At 42.3% G+C, this 14867-nt stretch overlaps 1 protein-coding gene across 1 annotated transcript in view; it reads right to left on the reverse strand.

Annotated features, from left to right (window-relative positions):
- kif5ab (kinesin family member 5A, b) overlaps positions 1–14867 on the reverse strand; it is a 54602-nt gene that overhangs the window by 30021 nt on the left and 9714 nt on the right. Inside the window, exons 2-8 of the mRNA XM_076110629.1 lie at positions 6404–6491; positions 4450–4523; positions 3975–4079; positions 3523–3571; positions 2174–2229; positions 1206–1293; positions 858–982 (exon numbers count right to left, since the gene is read on the reverse strand). Coding sequence (XP_075966744.1) covers positions 858–982; positions 1206–1293; positions 2174–2229; positions 3523–3571; positions 3975–4079; positions 4450–4523; positions 6404–6491 — 585 coding nt within the window. The remainder of the gene's footprint in view (positions 1–857; positions 983–1205; positions 1294–2173; positions 2230–3522; positions 3572–3974; positions 4080–4449; positions 4524–6403; positions 6492–14867) is intronic.

The raw sequence follows: 14867 nt of genomic DNA on the forward strand, positions 1-14867 counted from the left end.
ATAGAGAGCGAGTTGTCTTATCAAAGCCTTCTGTGGAGCATGCACCAGCGTCCTGCTCAGTCAATAATATTTTGTCTCAGTCTATGAAGTTTTTCACCCCCAGGGATGATCAAGACAACTTACAGATGCACCATCAGCACTTATTAGCCTTCAGCATCTATACAGACGTTATGACCATCTACTACTCTAAACGCACACTACTCTATACCATCAATACCATCAACACTAGACTACAGCCAGGAGCCAAGGACCATGTTCAGCCTTGTCTCTAAATGTATTTTCTGTCTTTCTGTCTTCGGTCTTTTAGAGCATGACCTATGTCCTGGAGATACATTGTTTTATAGATGGTGCAATGATGCGAGCTGACTCACCACCGAGTTTCACCTAAAAGGCCTAGAAACAAAGGGACAATTAGTTGTTCGTGGCTCCCCTCAATATGACCTCTATCTCGACTGAAACCCCCTTTTAGAGCTTATCTGTACGAATGAAAATAGTTTATTATTTCTCAGAAAACAATTTTCTGTCTCCATCAGCAGAACCAATTGGATTCCTCAAAGTGAGCAAACACTAACCCTGACATTACATCAGCGACAGACTAAACCAAGCCTTCTAAAACAGATCCTTTAAAATTCAGTGCAGTAGCATAAAGGGAGTGCTTTAATTAAAAGGCTTCAAGGGTTAAGTTCAGAGCTTCACTGCATTGATTATCTGATTCTTTGATGTCTGAAAACAGATGGAGAAATGCGTCTGGTCCCAGAGTTACAAAATCCTGCTGACAGTGAATGTTGAGAGTTTATAGCGGTGCAAAGCTCTATATACTTTTAATGTTTTTAGAGTAAATTCCCCAGTTGTCCTACCTTCTCACTCCCAGCTAGGTCGACCAGGTACAACTTCCCACACAGCTTCTGCTCCGTCTCCACGTTTTCTTGTTTGATGTTTATCAGGAAGATGCTGTGACTGCGGGAACTGTGCTCGTTCATGTCTAAAGAATAAAGTGAGGAGACGAGAGACTCTTATTCAGACTCCTTGCATAAAATGTCGTTCGATTCATTATTTTCCCGAGATGGACTTGTAAAGAGACGTTCCCTTAGCACCTCATCATACATTTCTCACCTTTGTACCTTGAAAGTGTGTGGAAAAAAAAATCCGACATGAAGCGTCTGACAGAGTGTACAAACATAGCGAAGATCAACAGTGTGACTCACTGGTGACAGCAACATGCCGGTTGGCCTTTCCTTCATCTATCACATCCATCACCTCCTCGGGACTCGTGACGAAGCGCTCTGTGCAGCCCTTAGTGAAAGAAAGACACGTGCAAACATTAATTTGTGCTGTGAAGAACACAAATTAACCATCTATACATACAATGCATGCACCAACACACACACTGTATCCCACATCCAAACCCATTGTAAATTACACATAGAAATGCCCACGTTTATGTCTGCACAAAACAGACACATACGTCTTACAAAGGAGACAAAAGACATTTGCTTTACTTTAAATCAGTATTCTCAAACTTTAATGCAAAAGTTTGACATTTCTGTTTTTCGTCTACGCAAGCTAGACGAAAAAATTTACCTAAAGCTGCAGCCAGCAGCCGGTTAGCTTTGCACAAAGACTGAAAACAAGAGGAAACAGCGAGCCTGGCTCTGTCAAATGATAACAAAATCCACCTAACAGCAGATGATATTCTGATTGTTTAAGTTATACAAAAAGAAAAGTGTGAAAACTACAGTTCATCATGTTATAGTCGGTTGGATCTCAAACTATTTTAGTTCGGTAAAGTTGGAAAGATATTCACAGATGTGTACTTCCCAGAATAAACACAAACGGCGGCTCTTTCTAACTATAGTAAGGTAGAAGACGAGTTACTACAAAACGAGTCGTCCGAGCTGGACACATAAAATTGGTCTCTTATGTGCAGCCGGCTGTGAGGACCATCTACAGAGTGCAACGCAGAAGAGATGCTACAAAATGATTCATTAACTTTACTGTCATACAGCAACCAAAATCACTTCACACATCAAGTTCATCCTGTCAGTTATACAACACAATTTATTTAGGAAAGAATATCTTATTAATGATAAGCATATATCTCATAACTATAGGGTATCTGCACAGTGGAGGGAGGGAAATCAAACTGAATCATGTCAAACGGCTGATGACTCACCTTCACATAAGGAACTCTGTATTTGTCTTCGTGCACTGACAGGTTGGTTTTTGTCACTAGGATGGAAGGGAAAGAGGTCATCGTGTTACCCAAAGCATTATCTCTGTGTAATGCTGTGATGCAAATGAGCATCTTCATGCGAATGTGTGTTTTTAACTATAATCCAACCTGACTATGTTCCCTTTTGTGAGCCAGACTCTGCTAATGTGGTGGGAGAACACAAGCGTCTAGCTTTCAATGTATTTCATGGAACTGAACTTTGCCAAAGTCACAGAGATTAAGCAGATGCCTGTCAGTGAAAACAAATACTGTTTTCTTTGCAAAACCATTTACTGGCCCAAATTCACATTTCCCATTGGAAAGTCCTGTCTTGTTGATGATGATTCAATTTCACAGCATTGTGGAGGCTGTTTTTTCTTAAAGACTGTGTGCTTGTGAGTGCCTGTGTTTGTGGGTTTTATCACCCTACAGCCACTTTTTCTCTTCGCAAATACCTCCACAGGGTGTTGTTCCCTCTGCCTCGATTCATTTCGGTTGTCGTCAACTCTTTTTGTGTTGATAGCTGTAACTCCCTTGCATACAAATGGGGACTTTCACCACTGACTCTGGCTCGATTAAAGATGAAACCACGAGGATGCTGCCTACAGCTTCTTGTCCGGGCCTCTCCATCATTTTAAACTGGTTATGTATCCCAGTGATAAGACTATGAACTACAATGTTGTGGTGCTTCTGTGTGTATAACTTTTAAAACCACAAAGCTTTATGGTCTGCAGCGAAAAGGTATTAAGTATAAGTATTGTTTTCCATAATAAAAACCGTGAGATGTAAACTCAGTATTGTTAAGGCACTAAACCTACTTGCCGAGTATAAAAAGCTCATGGCTTTACTGCCTTACTTTTGATTAATGTTCAATTCTTGCTTATTTTTAGGACAATATAATCTTAGCTGTAAATAAAAACATATATTTCTTTACCCCCAAAAGAGACAGATCATGTTAGTCTTTTATCAGCCCTGAGTTATGTCTGCAGTCTTCCTCTCAAGCTGCATACAGCGCCAACACCCTCCATTAATAAGGTAGGAGTGTATGTAGCCTCAGGGTCGAAAGATAATGCAAAAGAAGTCCATCACTTGATACTGCATGGTAATATGTTTTTCTCTCAGCTCCTTTTTTCTATCATCATGATTTTGACACCCTTCATGACAACATCACAGTGTATCCATATGCATCTAGGTTTAGCTATAAGAGTTTGAAATCTTCAACTGTGTACTGCAAGGAAACTGTACAGTATTAACACATGCGAGTTGTGATTTCACTGTTTCAAAGCCATGTGTTCAATGCATTAACACACCATCTAGCAGGTCCCGGATTTTATCCATGTAGATCTCAAAGTAGGAGACCTGTAGGTAGCAAAAGACAAAAAACATGTGGCGGGTAATCTTTGGAATAAAGAGGACAGGCAGAACAAATTGATACAGATAGAGAAATGATGCAACGGATAATCATTATGCAAATATGCAAAATGATGTCGCAGTAATCTGTCATCCAGTGGGTCCGGCGAGGTTTTATCCACCATCAGAAGACTGTTGTGTAAAAGGCAAAAAGCCCAACAACTGTAGTAGGATTATCAAGGTTTATATATCATGATTTATTGATGCTTGGCTGCTTCCACTCAGCCCATCCATGTGAGGATTACGTCAGAGGCCCAGTTTGAATTCCCACTGAACGCATCATAAAAATCGTAAAAAGTGAGAAATGCACAAATACATACATTAACAGCCACATATGGAAATTCACACCAACCTTTATGTGGAATTCTAGGTTCTCATCCATGGCAAATATATGTTCAAAAATGTCCTCTGCGATCCGGGGGATGATTCCCATTCCCTGGGCATCATGAAGGTTGCCCTGAAGAGAGGAGATAAGAACATGTGTGTGATGAATTAAGTGGAGAGAATAGTAAAAGAAAGGAGAGCAGAGAGGCTTTGGACTTGAAAGGGAGCAGGGTTGTTTCCCAGAGAGAGTTGTAAAGGAGGTTAGTGGCCACAAAAGGCTGGGAAAGAAAGATAGTGAGCGATGACAGTGATGGAGTGAGATGTACTGTCAGAGGAGAGCAGATGAGGATATACTCTTAACAAATGTTTGTCTGTGTGTGTGTGTGTGTGTGTGTGTGTGTGTGTGTGTGTGTGTGTGTGTGTGTGTGTGTGTGTGTGTGTGTGTGTGTGTGTGTGGACCACAGCAAGTGGTCTACATTTTGAATTATTTAATCATACTGTACCTCCATGGTGTGCGTTTTTCCAGAAGAAGTCTGCCCATAGGCAAAGATAGTCCCATTGTAACCACCCAGTACATCTATAATTAAAAAAAGAAAGACACAAAGAGCATTTTAAAGAAAGAAGAAAACTATATGAAAATGAAAAAAGGCAGTAAGAGTGCCAAACCAAAGAATACATCTGACAGAATTTCAGATTTGAGCCAGCCAGGTATGTAAACAATAAGACAGGAAGGCAGAAAAGCACAGAGACAATTATCTTTGACCCTTGTTTCAAAGACAGATCAGACTGTGCCACATAAAGTGTGTGTGCACTAAGAGGTGAATGGTATTCAAGCTTGGTTAGTTGCTGAATGACCTCTGTGGCTGTACACAATAAATAAAAACATCATACCTGCTGCTTGAATTCACCAGGAGGCACTCAGTGAAGTACCAAGCAAGTACAGATATATTTATCTCTCTCTCCAGTCATCTGATAGGAGCTGCAGTGAAAACAACACGTCCTCACCAGTTGAGGTTATAAAGGAGCACACTGCTGTTTGTCATATTGCTGACACAGTCTAATAAACCCCTAAGGTAAAAGTCAAATATAGATTAAAGAAAAACACTTCACCCTAGAAGGCCGACTGCCACAGGTTATCTGACCACAGACTAATCATAAAGGCTTTCAACTAAAACACAGAGGCACCTCTCCTCTCCCCTCCTCCTCTCTCCTCCCCTCTCCTCTCCCCTCCTCCTCTCTCCTCTTCTCTCCTCCTCTCTCCTCCTCTCCTGTGTTGCCTTCACTCTACACTACAACTTGAAGCACAACTCTACTACAACTCTAAGCTCAGCAACATATCTTCCACCGCCTCCGCACTGGTTATAGTGAGAACCAAACAGAGCAGGACACATCATAGAACAAAGAATTAAGAATCTGTCTGGATATAACGACAGCCGAAATAAGATCAGAGAACACCCGAAAGGGAATCACAGAAAATAAGAGAAAGAGAGGAAAGACTGCAAAACAGAGAGAAACTGACAGCCAGAAAGACCAAAAAGGAGAGAAAGTGTAAACGTGTCTGCAAACCAGCTTTCTCTGGCCTTGCTCCGTTACCCTTTTCCCCCTGACACATTTCAAATCCCATTCCTTCATTTTGCTGCATCCCTAACCAATGCATTTCCAACCCTGCACAGCGATTCATCTCGCCTTTTTATTTTGTCTTTCCTTGGCCTACTTGGTAATCTCCCAGTCTGTAAATAATCTCTCCCACCAAATCAATCTTTTTTTTCATGCTCCATCTAGAGTTGTTGAATGGAATACCACACTCACTTTGAAAGTGAGCACAAAAACGACACCTTAATAGGGGTAGAAAAGAGATAGACGGAGGGTAGAAAAGAGGTAGACGGAGGGTAGAAAAGAGATAGACGGAGGGTAGAAAAGAGGTAGAGTGAGGGTAGAAAAGAGATAGACGGAGGATAGAAAAGAGGTAGACGGAGGGTAGAAAAGAGGTAGACGGAGGGTAGAAAAGAGATAGACGGAGGGTAGAAAAGAGGTAGACGGAGGGTAGAAAAGAGATAGACGGAGGGTAGAAAAGAGGTAGACGGAGGGTAGAAAAGAGATAGACGGAGGATAGAAAAGAGGTAGACGGAGGAAGGTATATGAAGAAAAGAAAGATTCCACTCTCGCTTGGTTTCGTTTGATCTCGGGACTTCTGGATACGCCGGTCCCACTGTGCTGTGATAAGCATGCATTTTGTTATTTGTGCATGTCGATGCTCATGCCTGTAAGTCGTGTGACCACATTTCGCACTTCTTGTAAGAAGCTGTTAATGCATGCAGTCAGTGAAAAGAGCGTAAACAGACAGCTCTGGTAAGGGGAACCCAAGGATATGTCGATTCAAGGTGTATTGGCTTTCTCTTTTGGCTGTCACTCATGCATCTGGGAAGTAAAAAAGGAAACCCCGTCTATGTAACTCACCTTTGACAATCTGCTTGGCGCAGGTGTTGTAGACCTGCGTCTGGGTGGTGTTAGTGGGGAACACCTGGTCAAATACATAGGACTTCCCCTGTGAAGAGTAACACAAACACAGTCAGCTACATGACATCACAGACAGTTTAGAGACAGTTGTAGATTGTTGTCAACACCTCATCCTCCCCTGTGACTCCCTGTTAAATCTGCCTTGGGAAGTTTGAGACGCAGAGACCACATGGGTGTGTTAGAGAGAGCGATGGAGACTTCACACATCATGCTTATCACTAAAACATTATATTGCCATATTGCCACGATAAAAAAGTGCCACATCAATATTTATTTCATGGACGCTGTGTCCATCTGTGGGTCTTTGCCCTGAATAGCAACGCATATCACATTAAGAGGCCCATCTGTTTTCTTTGAGTGGTATGCATCCTGTATTTGTGTCTGATTATATGTGTGTGTATTTTGTGGTATTGAGCGACAGTGGCTGTTTTGAATGAGCGCGGTGCAGCGTGAAGCGCTGGGTAAAAGGCTGTGCGACCCCCAGGGAGACAGAGAAAGAGATCACATCTGAGGTGAAGCCATTAGAGGCAGTGTTCTAGGACTTGAAGAGTAAAGTGATGCAGTGGAGAGGAGAAATAGAGTGTAGGAGTAGAGCAGAGGATGGGGAAATGCAGAGTGCAGAAGAAAGTACATGACCTGAAACCAGCGATGGCATGTGGAAAGACAGCACAAGAGAATAACACAGAAAGAGGGGGAAAAATGTCCTTTTTTTATTGAATCATTGTGTCAGTAAACAAGGCTGTCAGACAGCAATGCAGCTTGTTAGTCAAGTCAGCCAACCAGCTGATTATAAGCCATGAAACAAATCACACAGCCAACCAGAGATATACTAATTGAACCCACACAGACTTGAGTTGCCACTCAACCAATTAATTAACCAGCATGCATCATTCCGCTGAAAAGCCAGTTCGCTCAGGTATTCAGTCAACCGCTCCGTACAACATATTAAGTCACACGTCAGCCAAGAACTGGTCGTGAAGATAGTGACTGAGAGCAGTCTAGTTTCCTAAATAAAATATGTCTGACTGCTAGTAGGCACTGTGTGTGGGTGGCTAGAGGGATGCGTATAAAATTCACAGAAGCAGTTTGTGCAGTTGTGCAGACAGCCTGCACCGCCCACAAACCCCGCAGACATCAACTGTAGAGGAGGCCATCTAACCTTGACATTTTTTCTCTCTGCTCTTTGTGTTGCATAGCTAACACTTTGAGCATTAATGGCAAATATTGACAGAACTTTTCTGAACGTTTCCATGCAAGCCAGTGAAATAAATTTAGCTTGTTTCGGGTTTTTTTAAAGGCATATTTGTAATGATTTGACAGCATGACAGTCAAGAGAGACAGAGATAATAACATGAGAGATCAGGCAATGACGTGCAACAAAAGGTTCCCAGCCAAACCAAGACGGTCACAACCGCGTAACCATGCAGACACCCCGATTTATTTGTTTGATTGTCAAAATGTGCATTGCATCAAATTGCATCATTTCACTTCAAGTAAGACTTATTAAACATTGCGGGGGACATAACGCAACCAGAATTGGAGCTCTATTTTGCTCTTGACCCATAATGAACCAAGGAAAAGTGACTTATGTCTCTGTCACGCCTAGAAAGGCTGCAGACTTTTTAAAATGGTCTTTCATCTTTTGAGTTTCTTATGTAATGTGGATGTACTGTGTAATGAAAAAGATTTACATTGGCTACAAACCAGCAGTTTTATTTTCTATCCTTATTGTCATGAGGGTTGTATAGTGAGAAGAAAGTGGGAGCATCACGTTACATAGGCAGGTCATTAAATCTATACAAGCTCTGTGAGTCCTGCACCACCCTGCTGTTATATATTGTTATTGGTCTTACTCTGCTCACAGATTGCCATGCATCTATACATAATCTATTATAATGAAAGTTACATTTCTCTGCCCTTTACTTAAAAGCCATACAACTCCGGAGGATGCTCTAAACCAGGGGTCACCAACCTTTTTTAAACTGAGAGCTACTTCAAAGGTACCAAGAATACGAAGGGCTACTTATTTGATACAAACTTCCTGAATAACAAAATTGCACAGATCACCTTAATAATAATAATATATGTGAAGAGACTGATCACATGTCAGTTAATTATTCCTCACAATAATTATTAATGATTTCCACAACTATGATGGTATAGCTACACATACATATTTAAACATGCAACTTTTATTTCTGTTAATCTGTTTCAACATTTGAAAGTCAGAGGTATCACATCTCTGATATTTTTGTATCATCACACGATCAAAGCCGGTTACTTTTGCACATCGCGCCTGCTGGTGAATGATCCAGTGGTAATGTAGACATTTTGCGAAGTCTGGGTCACCTTTGCATTGCGCAATGAAGCCTGCATGCCGGCCCGTCATCGCGGGAGCCCCGTCTGTTGTCACCGACAGCAGCTTTTCCAATGGTACCTTTTTCTCAACGAAGAAACTAGTAAAAAGTCGAGGGGGGGGGGATCCAACCCTCCGAGGCGCGCGAGCGTCTTCGGGCGCCCGCGTTCAAACCTCTAGTCTGGGCCTTTTCGGTCGGATTGCGTTGCCTCGCCTCTACCCCCGCCACCCCTGAGTTGTTGCCCCGCGGCCTGTTCCGAGGATTTACGGACCTGACGACGGGGTGCGCTCGCGGCTCGCGTCTGGCACCAACGGGATGCGCCCGCCATTCAGAACCTGAAAACCTAGTGCGGTGCGGCAGCCTCGTCCTGGCTGTCCGCCGTGCGCCTCCGGGTACCCAACTCTCTTAACTCTCTGCAAGCGTTTTTGATTAAAAAAGAACAGCAACTACAATTTTAGACGGAGCTCCATAATGACTAGTGCTATTTTTAGAACATGTCTTGCGGGCGACTCACGTGGTCCCTGCGGGCGACAGGGTGCCCGCGGGCACCGTGTTGGCTACCTCTGCGTCTAAACTGTGATTATGTTTGCACCAGCGGTCTGGGATATAATACATCCATAATCCCCTGCACCTCAAAGTATTACATATGGGCCTCGCTGCTTCTCAGTCTTTTAAATGACACATTCAACAACAAGTTTGACACAAAATCCCTGTGCACACAACAGTGGCTTGAATAATAAGCCCTGTTCCTGGCATGGAAGGATGTATTCTTTTGCAACGTTAAATCACAGTTTATCACGTTCCTTTTTCAATCCACAAGCATATGTGCTGGTTTTGTAGTCGCATACAATTTTAACGCTTTGTATGCCTTTCTGCCAATTTGTGTACTTCAGCATTGTAGGGGGTAATAATGTGTCACAGTAAAAGTTTTATTATTTATACTAATGCAGTGCTTGCTGCTTTCTCAAGAACCGCTCTTACAAACAACTGCACACCCAACACTGCGCTTCAATACACCTGCCGTGCCATAGTTGCGTCACATATCCAAGTTGCGGCTACTCACGGTCAGGTACACCAGTGAAATACACTCTGGTTCACAGGAAAAAATACACACAGACAGACTTTACTGTTAGGCAATGTGAGCAACTGCCTGGGGGCCCCCAACTATAAGGGCCCAAAACAGCTATAGATTTATTATGATGTTTATATGAAAATATTGAATTATGTCAATCTAACTCATTGTAATGTTACCCCAAAAAATAACTTACCAAGGGCCCCCAAAGGCAAGCCCTTAAATAATTAGCAACTGAATTGTATACTAACTTTACTGAGTGTGTACTTCTACTTCAGAGGAAAACATTGTAGTTCCGCTACATTTACCTGACGGATAAATGTTACTGGTTACGTTGCAGGTTTAGATTTGACCTGCAACATATAACAAAATATGATGCAGTATTATTCAATAAACTATCCAGCATTATATTTGAATTGAAAGCTCCACCTAAAACAGACACTAAGTAACCGTAGCTAAATTTAACTACATTGTGTGGATAATGCCTCACTTTGAATCTCCACTTGAAATAAAGATTTGAAAGCTGGACTTTTACTATATGTGGTATTGTGGCATTAAAAGTTTTGTTTTTAAATAATACAAATGGAATTCAGAGCATATCTGATTCAGTCAGTGTTGGCTGGAATTGCTGCATGCACAGAGTGAGCACAAACGGCCGCACTCCGAGCGGAGTAGGCTAACCGCTCGTGTTTGTTACGAATGAAATAAACCAAAACACATTAATTCAACTGGAGTCAGTTAACCGCTACACTAAGCTAGGCTAGTGAGCAGGACTTGTTTTTCTGCCATTCATTTCCCCCCTGTGTTATTATTAGATTCAGCCATTGCCTTATTTATGTGGAAGAACAACCTCATTTACTGAGATGTTGAAGAATCAAAATGTACTTTTAAATTACGGAACAAAGGTGATGGTCAGTTAGCTTTCGCTAAGGCTAGCTGTGGCTATCCCGGCAGTTAGCTTAACCTAACCACAGTCTATAGCCACTGCAGTTTGGTGTTTATCTCTGTTTTGCTGTTTATTATTTTCAAATGACACATTAAATCAACAGAAATCAAGAAAAAGACTATCTAAATAGTTTGACCTTTTTCCACGCTTTTTAAAGTAAATATTATAAGACCAATATATTGAATTGATATATTAACATATAGTAGATGAGACTGCCAAGAAAATAGATGTTTTTTTCTTGCCACTCAGTGCTTCTGTTTAACCTATTTTATAAGAAAAAGTCACTAAGTAAAAACAGAAAAAGGCAATTTGTGCCACTCCCAAAAGCTGTAGCTGAATATCAGGCAGCATTACTGCAATGTAAGACATTGAGTGTTGACATTTCCACAGTGACTTCCCTCTCTACAGTGCATACAATAATTTGTTTGTGGCAGCGGAGACAGTTTGGCAGAATCCAATCTTCGATTTGAAATATTATTTCTCCTCCATTTCTTAATAAGCTGAACTGATTGCTGTGAGGTGCTGTAATCACAACTGCAGGTATAAACAAGCTTTCCATCAGACGTGATTAGGGCTGAATCTGCATCCAATGAGTCATTTGTAATGTGCACACAGTGGGCTCATGCAAACCACACCAAACAACAGGGGGGGGGGGGGGGGGGGGGCGGGGATCATGATGTGGTCTTCATTGGGGTGAATAAAATGAGTCAGTTATATAAGCTGGATGAAAAACAGCCCTTTGCCAATCATTTGTTCCGTTGGCTCCACCTTTAAAACATTAATCTGATCCTGCGCTGTATAAAAATAATAATAGCATAAATGTACAAGACATTCTGTAAGCTCTCTATCTGCGTGTCCATCTCTCTGCCTGTCGGTTTAAGCAGGTATACTTGTTTGTTTGATTGTGTAATTTAACGGATGTCTTTTCAGTTATGTGCATGCACGTCGAAAGCTGGAATAGGGAGCACATTTTTTTCCAAATCTGTTAGTGTGTGTGTGTGTGTGTGCTAATAATATATTAAATGATGCTTGTACATGCAGAAAGTGTACATGGCCCTCAGCTTTGTGTGTGATGTCAAACACCCACATGCCCCATCCAGCCTGCAATTTGCTGCTGTCTGCCAAGAGACAAAAGAGGCGGTGGGTTGCAGGCAAAGAGCGAGAGACCAAGAGACAGATAGACCGAGAGAGAATTAAAAACACCAGAAACTGTGAGAATTATTGGCAGTGAAAAACAAGCCTGAGCTGTTGTAGATGAATCTAGACATATAATCAGCATAAACAGGAACAAAAACAGAAAGACAAAAAGAAGGAAATACAATCAAGATCACGGCCGACAGAGCGGGAGGCAATCGACTGAAGGCAAGAAGATGAGTTAACAAGAGGCAGTGAAAGAAAGAAAAAAGAGGGATGAACGGTTTCAGCAGCAGCTGTTGAATTTAGATAGAGGTCCTCTGGTACACAGGGCATGATACCCTCGAGACCACAAAGGCCCCTCTCTAACCAGAGGGCTTGGCATGGATACACAGTCACATCTAAATATTGTACTTATGTCTGCAAACAATGACTTGCCATGAGCTGAACAACAAAACAGCGCACCCCCCACATCTTGGCTATTGTTTCGTTGGTTGGAATTTCTACAGTATAGTTATTTTAATAACTCAGCTTGGTAAGGAGCTTTTTCTTGGATTTAGGTCACTCTGCTGAGTGAATTAAATCCATGTAACGTGATTATTAGCTTGCTAGCTGTCCTGCTAATACTAGCTACGCCGTGAAAGCAGTAAAATATGCTTTCACGTCGCGCCTTCAGCTGAACGCTTCAAACTGCACTCTGCCATCTCGCTATTACATCGCTGTGGTTGGAGGTCACACTCTTAAGTCTCTTTATAAAAGCGAGGAGGGCCAACTGTTTCAAAGGGAGGGACTCGTATGCACCAACGTGCACGCCGGGCAAGGCCGGCTACAAAAACCAAGAACCGAGAGGCTCGGATAGCAACACACAGAGGGAGAGTGACTTTATTCTCCGCTCATTACTCTTTATTCATTACATTATCTTTACATGGCAAATAGTTGCTGCTATATTAAATCGTTTTGATGGATGGGTAAGCATTTAGTTTCTATCTAGTGCACGAGTGACAGGATATACATTCCTGCAGCCAGTTTCATGCTGTTTAAACGATTGGCAGTTGACGGTATTGTGCACAGAAACATAGCACCGCGCCAGTAAAGGCAAGAAAGAGGAAGACTGCTACAGTAGATTGCAAACAATGCAGGTTTTTTTAGGAAACAGGGATATATTTGATGTGTTGCATCTATTATGACTTCAAGCTACATTCTCCTTTGCTTCTGACAGACAACAGGATTTATTCACACACCCACAAAAGGTCACTTGTCAGGAAAATGTAGTCTTGGCTCATTTAAGTTGAACAATTGACCAATGCCTTCATTTATGTGGTGAGGACAGTCTTGAAGGTAGTAACAACATCCATACACAAGAAAAGGCCAATGCACAAAACAACTCCCCTGCATAAGGTGAATAATTGGTGACTGACAGTACTTGTGGCAAGGGAACGATACTTTCCAACACAGCCACGCACACATTTTGATCTCATTCAGACTGGTTTAATTCTTGTCACATTCTGCCTCTCAATCTAGTTTCACACCGAAGCCTCCCTATACCACTAACCAGGAGACATATAACTAAATATTTTAAAAGGCAGAGCTGGATGAGATAAGAACATTAGGCATGTATTCCTCCTCCTCCTACACATTGGTGGGCTGACAGGCAGGCTGGCGACTGCTGCTCACTTTTTTTCCTCCATGGCTCCTTTGCAGTGGTTTGGTGTTGGAGTGTGAGCTCGACAAAGGGCAGGAGGAGGAAAAGGAGGAGGGGCCCTATTTTTCCTCATCAGATTCTGTGTATGTCTCAGTCTCTGTATCAATCCCCTCCCCCCCCCCCCCCCACAAAAACTCATCAACTCCCCGGCTCTCTCCTCGCACGCATAAATGCACATACAAGCAGAGTTCATGCTGCCAATGTCTGCTCCATCCGTCAAGCTAATCAGGCTTTGAGCCCCAGATAACAGCATCATTAGTGATTCTCTCGACAACAGAAAACCCCTTACAACTGCAAAAGCTCCAGTCACACAATATTACCAAACATAACTGCATTTCCTAATTCACTCTGCTGACAAGTCTAGGCAGAGTCAACTGGCACACACTGCCTCGATGGCAAAGCAGTGCCGACTGATTGCCGAGTCGCGATGGTGGTGGTATTATTTCTGAGTTGTCTTGTAACTATCTTGTCGTTATCAAAGCTATTTTTTTTTTTGCCGTTTTACTTTATCACCAGCTTAGAGAACAAAGGTTTACCACTCAACATCACATTATTAACACTCTACTAATAATTTCACAAAGTTTTCTGCATCGAGTTGTTTATTAACGATCCGCACATTGAAGTGGAGCAATTAGTCCCCCATCAAACTCTGCATAATTTATCAGGATGAGTGAGAGAAACAGGAGAGAGGGGAGTGGAGAGCAGAGGGAGAGAAAGATTGGGCTTTGTTCACACGCTTTGTGGAGTTTCAGACCAGAAAATAGGAGCAACATCAATCTCCCTATGGACATTAGCGGAGTGAGAGACAGAGAGATTTGGAGCCACATCAGCAACCGGTTGAGGAGAGTGAGACGGAGAAGGAATTCAAACCACGACAGATAAACTGAGATGATGGACAGAAAATGACTGAAAAGATAAGCACAGATAGAGAGAAGACAGCAATAAAACATGCTGATGTATACTCTTTTATTCCATTCCGAGTAGGTCTGGAAAATGACACATCCACTCCAGAAGTGCAACCGCAGCTCTACCCACCTGTCTGCCAGGGCTGAACATTAAGCCTCTACGCATCTTCGGTACACACCAAAGTGTGTCCGCAGGACAGAGTATCAGAGACAGTCAAGTATTGAAAGCTGGCATGTTCATAATCTTGTTAACTCATTTTGGATCAGGTAGTTCCTGAACACGACCCA

The sequence above is a fragment of the Anarhichas minor genome, unplaced genomic scaffold (genome assembly GCF_050575085.1).
Source record: "Anarhichas minor isolate MPS153535 unplaced genomic scaffold, ASM5057508v1 ptg000043l, whole genome shotgun sequence".
Classification (NCBI taxonomy): Eukaryota; Metazoa; Chordata; class Actinopteri; order Perciformes; family Anarhichadidae; genus Anarhichas; species Anarhichas minor.